Here is a 12,095-nt window from a genome sequence, read left to right on the forward strand (position 1 = left end):
AAATATGTATAGCGGTAACTTCAGGTTAACTGCTCTATCAACATCATGTTCCAAGCAGATAATAGTATCGTCAACATATTGAAGCACTGCAACACCATTGGGTATAAGATCAGGTGCCAAACCCACTAACAATTTATTTTTTTGAGCATTAGTGGGCACAGTGCCATATTAGATTCTCTAAATAGGATTATATTTAGAAACGGAGGGAGTAGAATTTAGAAAATGTACATGACATTCTAAATAAAAAATTCCGTGATTCAGAAAAAAGTTTGTGCTTAAGGCCGGCCTGACATGGCCCTTTTAGCTTGCGTGCCAGGTCGATCCTCGAGCTCCTTCGGCCCGACACCAGCTCGCCGTGACAGCTCTTTTCTGACAGGCCGGCCCACTATGCTGAAGCATTTTGAACCCATGAGCAGTCAAGCCCATTCGTTTCCGTCCCAAACCCCCATGGGCCCCACCGTTCCACTAGCGGGGCGGTGCACGGCGAGGCGGTGACCGCCGGCGAAAGAGAAGAGGGATCCGGACGTCGCCTCCTCCTACGCCTCGCGCTCGCCGGCGGCGCCGCTGCCCTCGACGCTGTCCTTCCCTCCCCCAGTGAGCGCACCATTCCGAAGCGTCTGCCGGTGCCGTACTGTTAGCTTAATCTGTTTGGTTTGGTTACTACGATTGTTGCTTAGCGTATCTGATACCAGCTTCCGGTTCGTGCGCGCGCGCGTGCTGGGTTGATTTGCTGGTTTCTAGGAGTATTCGATTATCTCAAGAAGAACCTGGCATCCATGATTGAACCCTTCCAGGTTTCGATTTGAAGGGCGTTTCGTCTGGTAATTAATTCCTTCTGGATAGGGGTTTCCGGGTTTCGATTATCTGAAGAAGAACCTGGCGATTATCTGAAGATGGGCGTTTAGAGATGGGCAATTAATTCCTTCAATCAAAATTAATATATGCGCAATCAGTTCTTTCAAGAAACACATATGTAATGTACCAACACAGGTCACATGCCATGGCATGTATCTTTCTGAATAGGGGTGGTGACAAGCCTTGGAACCCATGGCGGTGGATACTTTTCCTTTGAGAAGTTTATAGTGATTTTAGCTTGGCCCTGGGTGTTTCTTCCCCAGTTTCTCCCTTCACTCAGAGACTGCAACCGCCCTGGGCTTGGTCAAATCCTTGCCCCGCCAATGTTTCCAGAATGATTAATATTTAATAGCATCCATATATCTTCCTTGTTAAGGAATCGGTTCTATATCTTTTCTTAATAGAAATCAATCGCACATCTTTGTTTTGTTGTTGGTACACTTTCCTGGAGATAGATCCATATGTAAGTTTGGTGCCTAAAAAGAGCAGACGTGGTGATGCAATTGGGGCTAGGGTGAGTGTCTGTCGTGGAATTGGGGTTACAGCTAGTGTTTTTTGTCTTTTGTGAAGTTATCTTGTACATCGGTGCAATTAGTGCTCATGCATACATCATGTAGGATTGCGTGCTTGCAACATTGCCAGCCATGCGCCAGGTACGGCCGCAAGATCAAATTCACCAGCATGCATTGACCCATTGATCATGTGACATATCGCCTGCACGGGAAGACTCCTTTGTAGTAGAATTCTTGGTATGCATGACAGTATGCTATAAATCAATGAAACTGTTGCATGTTATAAATAATGAACCTGGCCAAGAAATTACCTTACTTACCCTCCAGACTTTTTTCTGAGGAATCATCTTAAAGCAGCACATCACCATTTGGTCTGTTTTGACATTTGAAAGTTGAGCCTTGAGACCCTTTAGGACTTGGAAGTTCTAATGGTTGCAATTGAAGTATTGATATGTTTGCTAATTAATAGGTGAATGGCCTGCTTGCTTTGTTTCTTTCATATGAACACTAGGTACTGAATGAAGAAAATAATAGTACCGTGGGTGAGAGCTAGGGAGAACATGCATGTGCCTTATATTCGCCTTAGGTAAATTTGGAGTCATGAACATAATGAGAATACATGTGAACATATAGCCATCATTATTACATCGTTCATCACTAGTCACCAAAAGGTAGCCTAATCAACAAGTGTGACAGGCCACAAAATATCACAAGTCAGCTGTTCCATTGAATTTATCTGAATACTTGTGTCAATTTTGACAACAAAATTTGAAACAGAAGAGAAGAAAATAGAACAACGAGGTTTTCATGCATCTGTTCATCTATTTTTGTCTTTTTTAACTTGTTTCTGCATAGACTGTTCAAAATGCAGGTCGGGTCACATCAAAGGGTGTGCCAAAAGCAAGCGTGATGATAGAGAACAGATAACATGAAGTCGTGATGGTAAGGGTTCACACCTTCTTAGACCATGTACAATGCAAGATGCTTAGTAAAATAAACCGTGTTTTTCTTAAGCACCGGTGCTTATATCTGTGCCAGGGGTGCTTAATTAAGCATCTGCTCTCTACAGATAAGCACCGGCTTGCATTGTACATGGTCTTGCTTGTTCTTTACACTGGAAACTGAAGAAGCACAAGAGGACAAAATAATGATGATCTTAACTTGCATTTCTCAAGTAAGTATATCTTGTTCAACCTCCCTGTCCAAATATAGGTCAGCTTTTGAATAAAAAATTAGATGGACTCTACCCCTTAAATCTTGTCCTTTTCTGACATCATCTGATATATGGGGATATATAGTGTCTATCCTTTGCCCTTGGTGAAGGTCTCACGCCAAAAGAAGGTATTAGATCCATCACAAACACTGGTAGACTTCTTTTCCTCCCCATAGGGTCTCACTGACCTGATGGAAAATCTTTCAGTTTTAGTTCTTGATCAGGATCTGGTTTCCCTGTGGACCATCTCCAATACGCTTGCTAGATTCAACTTCAAAGGTGCGCATTTCAATTCCCAAGCATGGGGCTACTATAAAAGGCACGATTTGATGTCTGTTGGTGTCCACACAGGCACATCTGATCAAATTTTGGATATTTCATATTTCTGCTGTTCAGTGGGAGACTGGGAGGTTTGGGTTTACGGCTGTTTGGCGGGAAGTTTGGTTGTACGGCTGTTTGGCGGGAAGTTTGGGTGTACGGCTGCTCGGTGTGAAGTTTGGGTGTATGGTCGTCCGGTGGGAATATTTATACGTTCTATCCATCATGATCTGGACCAATTAACGGTTGGATGGCTTGCGTGTGGAGATATAGAACGCTTCTCATGATATGAAGCTTGGCGAGCTATGGCCCCACATGGATGTGAACCTGTCCTTAGTATCATGTGTAGATCGTACAACCATCATATATGTGGAGCATTTCTGTAGATATATGACATTTTTTAACAGAAAGGAAACAGATGCAGTTCCATATAGGATATAGTGTTACTGCATCACCCTTCCAAAGGACCATTAGATTATACAGCATATGTGTGTAATGTATTGCGTGAACTTCACAGTTTAAACAGAGGTAGCATATGTAGTTCGTAATGGGATATACGTTGCTAGTTACTTGGGCAGCCCTTCCAAGTGCTATTAGATTGCAGAAAGTGTTGGATTATGTGGTCAAATGGGAAAAACACATACCAAGTAGCTATATTAGTTTAGAAGATACTCACTTGTTGCAATGGTACGTGCAGGTTGGGATATTAATATAACTATATTTGAACATGATAACACGGTGTTTACTCTCCAAAGTTTTGAGTCTAACTTGTACTGTTTTGTAGTTCTTCCCTTCCAAACAGGGGAAGAGGCCCTAGATTCCCTTAAAAGGGGGGTTGCTAAGGATGAGGAGCTTGATTTGATAGTAGCGGAAGTTCATCCTGGCAATACAGAGGTGGGCACCTTGCGGCTGTTTCACCACATCCTGAGTGAACTTGAAGTGCCTCTCATCAGTAAGCATTTGTATTCAGAGCTGTATTGTTTTAAGAAAATTTTTCTTCCATCCCAAACTCATTAATCTAGGAGTGTTGTTTTTTGGCTGCAGCTATGTGTGCCTATGATGAGGCAGTCTCTGCACGCATGACCCTTGGAACATGCTTCAATGTGGTTAAGCCGTTGGATACTGAAACCGTCAATTTTCTGAGGATGAGAGCGCTGCAACACAGGTCTATCAAAAATCACAGGTCTGTGACTGAGGATGAAGAACAAGATGCGTTAAACGCGAATGTCTATCCATATAATCTGGGTCGGTTCATATGGAGCAGTGAACTCCATGAAAAGTTCTTGCAGGCTGTTGAAGTGCTTGGGGCGTGTAAGGCTATCTGCACTTAGCATAAATTAGTCATTTGTTATGTTTAACAGCTGAAAAGGCATGACCTTTGAGTGTATGTTTTCTTTTTGGCTAGAGCTGCTACGGCTAGAAAAATTCACCAGTACATGAATGCAAAGGATTTGAATTTGACCATACAGCACGTCGCAAGCCATCTCCAGGTGGGTGATCGATTTAGTTTATCTGCAACTGCAGTATTGCCAGTACATCAATAGGCAGTATGTGCGTTTTTGCTAAATTTGATTTGCTTAATAGGCGATCATAAGTAGTAGAAGCTGACATCATTGCATATGCTAGTAAGTTTAAACTGATTGAACGTTTGGCATTTTAGCCTTATATATTTTTCTTTCATCCTATGCACTTTCCCAAATGGAACTTTTTGTTTTTACCACTAATTAAGATGATATTGTCATTGTGCTATAGCCTTGAAGTTCGATGGCATGGCCACTGCTCTGTCTAGTCCTTGGTTCCCACCACTACAGCTGACAATCCCCCTTCCGTAGCCATTGGCCATTGATTGCCACTGCCAACCTGATCCACCATGCATGAATATTTGGTTAAGATGGAAGCTACTACATACTTGCCATCTCTACACATGTATATGATTAACCAACAGAGTGGTTGCGGCATTGCCTAAACTAATCTAGCAGAACCAGCTAATTGCAAGAAATCTGCTCACGGTGGTCATCATTACACGATTCCCGAAGTTGCAGCTGCATGCCACCGCTTGGACATCACCTTTGTCACTGTTTTGTACCCTGGCACGTTATGTACGAGCAGCTAGTGCTGCTCGAACAAAGTCACGGTCTCCGAATCTGTCCCGGATTCGGATTTCTGATTTAGCAAGATTTTGAGGGACACGGTAACTAACGCATGGAGGCTGGCATGGATGCTGAGTGACCAAAGAAATTGTTGTTACGTGCAGATGAGTCCTTTTACCAACTACAGTGAATGGGCCGAAGGGAAAAAGGTAAAAGAGAAACAATTAAACAAAACCCTACTGGAATAGCAACAACCACATAATAGTCATTTTTTTATGATTGGTTTGATCTTAGTGCCAAAATGAAACATTTCCCTCTGCTATTTATTTTGTGTAAATATACATTCTGTATTGTTCAATCAATTGGGTAATTTTCTGTGGCAACAGTGTCTGAGTTCACAATTTTTTTTAAAAAGCTATGTGCACACTGTTGAAGAAACAAATAGGAAGAGAACTTTATTGAATGTTTGACCTTTTAATTCATACCCCAGTAAAAGCTCACACAGTTACAGGCAAGCTTGCATGCTCAATACAAGGGTCAATATTCCATTTTAACAGGACAAACTTGGAAGGAAAGAATGTTTACACTCTGATACTCTACCGGGTGTCCTTTGTTATTTCTTAATTTTCCAGAAGAAACACATGTACATGGATGTCTCATACCTGCATCAGTAATCACTATACTCTGTCTCTGCATGCCACGGAGATTAAGTTTTGTCCTAATTCGTACATAATCAGACTATCCAAAGCATTATTGTAACCCAGTTTACCAAATCGATGGATTAATAATTGTTATCACTTTTCGGGGAATTTGTGAACAATGTACCACTTTATCTGTTAAATTGGGGGTGTATTGACGTGACTTTGGTCTACCCTTAGGCTGGTGCTAGCAGTAGGGTTTTGGCTTCTTTGTGGCCTCGTTGCTAGTGTTTGTTTGTACTCTTCGTGCTTTCTTGGCATTCTCCTTCTAATGCAAAATGAAACACATCCCGGGCGCGTGTTTGAGAAAAAAAAACTTGCATACTCGACAAGTTTCAGGTTCATCTATTTCAGCGTTGTTATGCTAAAGTGCTATTTAAAATGTCCTCATTACTCTCACTTTCTATATTGTGATGGGTGGTCCTTGTCTTGAATTTTCTGTTCTGTATTGTGATGCAGAAACATCGGCTGCGAGTGCAGAGGCAGAGGTTATCACACGATGAAGAGGGCTCTCAACATTATGCCAGCATGAAGGAATTATCTGAGATGATTTCATCGGCGTACAAGGCAGCCAGTACTAAACCCAATAATCATCCGGCAACAACCCAGACGCAGTTCACACATGGGGTTGCCTCTGCTATCTGGGACAAGTACCCTGGGATGGTGTGGCCACATGTGGAGGGAAGTTCAGCTGCCTCTGCTATGTGGTACAATTACCCCGGAAAGCCGTGGAGACAAGTGGGGAAGAGTTCGGCCGGTGCACGAGTTTCTCAGACTAATGCACGCCCACCTCCAGTTCTGATACATGGTACCAAGTCCATCTGGGATAGGTACGAGGAGAGCCTGCAGTACTATAATGAGAGCCTGTCACACAAACGCGAGGTGTTGCCTGTAAAGAGCAAAGCGCTTGCTGGATATGGACGCAAGATTTTCATCAACCTGGAGAGAGAGGAGACCAGTCGTACTGAAGCATCAGGCAAGATTGTCATCAACCTGGAGAGCCATGACACGCAGAAAGACACCACGGACGACGTGCACGCCGCTGTTACACCGCAGGAAGACGCAATGGACGAGGTGCACGCCGCAGTTACTCTGCAGAAGGACACCATGAACGAGGTGCATGCCGCAGTTACTCTGCAGGAAGACAACTACCAACCCGCTGCAGAGAATGTGCAGTCTGAGCCTTTCAGTGATTGGGAAGAGGTGGAGAAATTCTGGATGAACCAGATGGGAGGACAGGGGCAAGAGGAGCAAGTCCTTGAACCAATGGATCTGCTCCAGATAGACGGCATTGACCCAGAGGAACTGCTCCAGGAAGACGAAACCTGGAACCAGGCGCTTCAGCCAGCAAACCCGGTGAATGTCGTGGACAACGTACCCATGGCTGAAGAACCGGCCGCTGGAAACGCCCCGGCGTAAGCATGCCGTTGCCTGCCTGAAGAGGGGCAACTGAAGAACTGCTTTTATCTTAATAATAATAATAAGTCTGGTGAACAGTATAAGCAATAAGGGTTCCTGGGGAGAAATCCTCGGGAGATATACGGGAGAGCTGCTGACATGTTTCCAGTGCTCTGTGCCATTTGGTTAAACCCATTTGTTAATCGGCCGTGTTATGACATTTATCAGTTTCCAGACTTGTACATATTATATCTTCCTCTGTGATGCATTATGACCTGATAATTTCGTATGTTTGTCAGTTCTATCTAGGCAGTTTTTGTTCTTCGAACGAAGGAGCACCAGGCTCCCAAGTTCATCAGTAGCTCTCTCTCCGGTTTTCAGGATTCCCCGGTTTTCAGGATTCCTTTTGCCAGGCTTCTTTGATTCAACCCAATTTCGCAGGATTTATTTTGGAGGATTTGAGTCCTTAGAAAAAAAACATGTGTAGTTTGATTGATTTTCATTGCGTGATTTGAATTCATAGAAAAAATCCATAAGGATTTATTTGCACTCTATTTGGAGGAAAATGGTTATCCACTGGTACAATTCTTCTATTTTCCCTAGTTTTGAAACACTCATTGGTATTGAAGTTTTTACATCATATAAGATGAAATGGAATCCTTATGATTTTTTTCTTTGTTTGCTTTAATTTATATGTCAGAATTAGTTTTGAAGTTTTCTCAAAGCATCCCTTTACATTAGGGGCTTCTTTGATTCATCCGATTTCCATAGGATTTTTTTTGGAGGATTTGAATCTTAAGACAAATTTCCTGTCTAGTTAGTTTGATTTGCATTGCAGGATTTAGACTCATTGTAAAATTTCATAAGGATTTCTGTGCACACTATTTTGTAGGAAATATTTGATCGACTGACACAATGGTTCTATTTCTTCTTGTGGTTTTCACTGACCCGTTGGTAGTGAACTTTCTAGATCCCATAAGATTTATGAATACGCGATGTTCTTCCTAAAAAAAGTGTGATGTTCCCTTCATGTGTTTTTCATGTTCCTGTATTTTAGAAATAATGTAAATTTTGTGCAACTTTGTATCAGATCCAATCGGTGTACCAAATTATCTTACATTTTTTTTCTTTATTTGTTCGTTGTTGCTTATATATTGTAATATTCTATATATATTAGAGGACTTTGCTGATGGAAAGTGTTAAGCATGCATTTGAAAATGTTAAACGTGTATAGAAAATTGTTAATCATGTGTACAGAAAATGTGTATGACATTTAAAAATGTCGCGTGTTTAAAAAAATGTAGGTCACATGTTAAAATTAATTTTAAAATGTAAAAAAATGATGTAACTCATAAACAAATGCTTCATACTTTCACAAAACTGTAAATTACATTTTAGAAAATGTTCGCGAGTTTGAAAATTTTGTTTGTGACATTTTAAAAAAATTGTATACAATGAAAATATGTTTGCGTAATATATATCTTTTATATAATTTAGAAAATGTACGTGACTTTAAAGAAAAAATCCTGTGATTAACAAAAATGTTTGTGACATTTAAAATTGTTTATACAAGTAAAAAAAATTCATATAGGTTAAAAAAGGTTTATTTCCATTTAAAACATTTGTGACATTTTAAAGAAATGTTCACGTGTTTTCAAAAATGCCTGTGAAATTTTAATGTAAAAAATGTTCACATAGTTAGAAATTGTTTACTGCAATTGAAAAAATTACAATGTGTATTTGAAGAATGTTACCGTGAATTCAAAAAAGTGTTCAAAACATGTATTTTTCAAAAATGCATCATGTATTTGAAAAATGTCCAACGTGTATCTAAACAGTATTTCACATGTGCGCTAAAAATGAACATTTGTGTACAAAGAAAAAGTAGACATGTGTTAAAAAAGGAAAATCGACAAAAACCATCAAAGAAAGCAAACAAAACCAAAAAAAGAAACAATGAAAGCCAAAGTATGATGAAGAAATAAAAAAACCTGAAGAAAACCAAAATATTACAAATAAGAAAGAAAAAACAAAGAAAACAGACAAAAAACAAAGAAAATCAAAGTATAACGAAGTAGAAAAAGAAAAGCAAATGAAAAACAAAGAAAACCAAAGTACAATGGAGAAAATTAATAAAAACCAATGAAAAACAAAGAAAAGTAATAAAAGATACGGAAAAAGAAAAAAATAGTAGAGCGAACCAACACAGCAACAACAAAGGCAGTGACGCTAATGAGTCGACCCAATTCGATCGCCCATAGGCGATATCTAATAGAAATCCATACGAGAGGGACATTGCTCGTGTGGCATTGAGGGGAGTAGGGGCACTATGGTAGGGGAACATGCTACAGAACAAAAACAATTATGCTACACGATCACACCTAGGAACACTATGAAGATGGCGGTAACGATCAAACTCACCGACGAGCAGAGTAGCTCGGTGTAGTGTGACGATTCCCATCATTTTTCACAACTAGGTTACACCTCCCATCCACGAGAATGTTCTCCAAGATGAGAGTCGAAGTAGACGACCCCTCCAAAGTATCCACGCATTCTGAAGTAGTAGATCGACAGAGCTTCGACGTCCAGGAAGAAGAACTGCGAGAAAACTAGGAGAGAGAGAGAGAGAGAGCCTAGCTGCACTTCTCGTCTAATTAGGAGTATTATTCTCTTAGACCAATTAGATAGATATTAGAGCCCATCCAATTAGGAGCCTAAAACACTTAGGACAATTAGTTCAGAAGAGCATGGAGCTATGGGGGAGAGATCCTCTTTGGATTGGTGCGTCTCTAGCGAGAGCCCTACACACACACACACACACACACACACACACACACACACACACACACACACATATATATATATATATATATATATATATATATATATATATATATATATATATATATATATATATATATATATATATATAGAGAGGGGCGCCCCATGTAGGAGGAATCCTCCTCTCCTTCCACTTGGTGGAAGGAGGGAAGGATTCCTTTTCCTTCGTTGCCCAATTCGGCCTAGACCTGCCTTAGGGAGGGTCGTGGGCCATGTGGGGCCCACTAGGGGTAGTCATCTCATGATGGTCCTTCACAATTTTATTTCACAAATAAAATCCCAAATATTCTGGATGTCTCTCATACGTGTGCAACATATCTATAATTTACGAATTATTCATGTCATGTTCACAAATGATATTAGATAGTTTTGGTGCACTTTTATAGTATCTCGGACAAGTACACCGACATGGCGTGGCCACATGTGGAGGGAAGTTCAGTTGCCTCTGCTATGTGGTACAATTACCCCAGAAAGTCGTGGAGACAAGTGGGGAAGAGTTCAACTGGTGCACGAGTTTCTTAGACTAATGCACGCCCACCTCCAGTTCTGATACATGGTACTAAGTCCATCTGGGATAGATACGAGGAGTGCCTGCAATACTATAATGATAGCCTCTCATACAAACACAAGGTGCTGCCAGTAAAGAGCAAAGCACTTGATGGATATGGACACGAGATTTTCATCAACCTGGAGAGAGAGGAGACCAGTCGTACTGAAGCATCAGGCAAGATTGTCATCAACCTAGAGAGCAATGACATGTAGAAAGACACCACGGACGACGTGCACGCCACAGGTACACCGCGGGAAGACACAATGAACGAGGTGCACACCGCAGTTACTCTGCAGAAAGACACTGTGAAAGAGGTGCACGCCGCAGTTACTCTACAGAAAGGCAACTACCAACCCGATGTAGAGAATGTGCAGTCTGAGCCTTTCAGTGACTGGGAAGAGGTGGAGAAATTCAGGATGAACCAGATGGGAGGACATGGGAGGACAGGGTCAGGAGTAGCAAGGTCTTGAACCAGTGGATCTGCTCCAGATAGATGGCATTGACCCAAAGGAATTGCTCCAGGAAGATGAAGCCTGGAACCAAGCGCTTCAGCCGGCAAACCCGGCCAACGTCGTCAACAATGCACCCATGCCTGAATAACCGGCCGCTGGAGACGCCACGGCGTACGATCCTGCAAACCAGTCCAGCGTCACCGACAATGTGCTAAGGGTCTGGAGCCCCCAGTTTGTGGGCAACGATTACGACATGCCGTTGCCTGCCTGAAGAGGGGCAACTGAAGAACTACTTTTATCTTAATAATAATAATAAGGCTGGTGAACAGTATAATCAATAAGGGTTCTTGGGGAGAAATCCCCGGGAGATATATGGGAGAGCTGCTGATGCTCGGGCATGTTTTCTAGTGCTCTGTGGCATTTGGTTAAACCCATTCTTAAATCGGTCATGTTATGACATATATCAGTTTCCAGACTTTTACAGATTATATCTTCCTCTATGATGCATTCTGACCTGATAATTTCGTATGTTTGTCAGTTCTATCTAGTCTAGGTTTTTGTTCTTCCAACGAAGGAGCACTAGGCTCCCAAGTTCATCGCTAGTTTTCTCTCTCTTCAAAAGAAAGATTAACACTTCGGTTTTCAGGATTGCTTTTGCCAGGCTTCTTTGATTCAACCCAATTTCGCGGGATTTATTTTGGAGAATTTGAGTCCTTAGAAAAAAAAACATGTGTAGTTTGCTTGATTTTCATTGCATGATTTGAATTCATAGTTCCATAAGGTTTTATTTGCACCCTATTTGGAGGAAAATGTTCATCCACCTGTAGAATTCTTCTATTTTCCCGTGTTCTCAAACACTCATTGGTACTGAAGTTTTTACAACTTATAAGATGAATTGTAATCCTTACGATTTTTTCCTTTGTTTGCTTTAATTTATATGTCAGAATTAGTTTTGGAGTTTTCTCAAAGGATCCATTTACACTAGGCGCTTCTTTGATTCATCCGATTTTTGTAGGATTTTTTGGGTGGATTTGAATCTTAAGACAAATTTCCTGTCTAGTTAGTTTGATTTGCATTGCAGGATTTGGACACATTGTAAAATTTCATAAGTATTTCTGTGCATACTATTTTGTTGGAAAATTTTGATCGACTGACACAATGGTTCTAT

At 41.1% G+C, this 12,095-nt stretch overlaps 1 protein-coding gene across 1 annotated transcript; it reads left to right on the forward strand.

Moving 5' to 3' along the window:
- Positions 1-444: 444 nt before the first annotated feature.
- LOC119331639 lies at positions 445-7,236 on the forward strand. Its single transcript, XM_037604799.1, has 8 exons — positions 445-2,309; positions 2,437-2,541; positions 2,666-2,708; positions 2,788-2,859; positions 3,683-3,850; positions 3,943-4,209; positions 4,306-4,388; positions 6,146-7,236. Exons 1-8 carry the CDS (start codon positions 2,307-2,309, stop codon positions 7,103-7,105), a joined length of 1,701 nt encoding a protein of 566 aa, XP_037460696.1. The 5' UTR covers positions 445-2,306; the 3' UTR covers positions 7,106-7,236.
- Positions 7,237-12,095: the final 4,859 nt, after the last annotated feature.

Source organism: Triticum dicoccoides, chromosome 7A (genome assembly GCF_002162155.2).
Source record: "Triticum dicoccoides isolate Atlit2015 ecotype Zavitan chromosome 7A, WEW_v2.0, whole genome shotgun sequence".
NCBI classification, from domain to species: Eukaryota; Viridiplantae; Streptophyta; class Magnoliopsida; order Poales; family Poaceae; genus Triticum; species Triticum dicoccoides.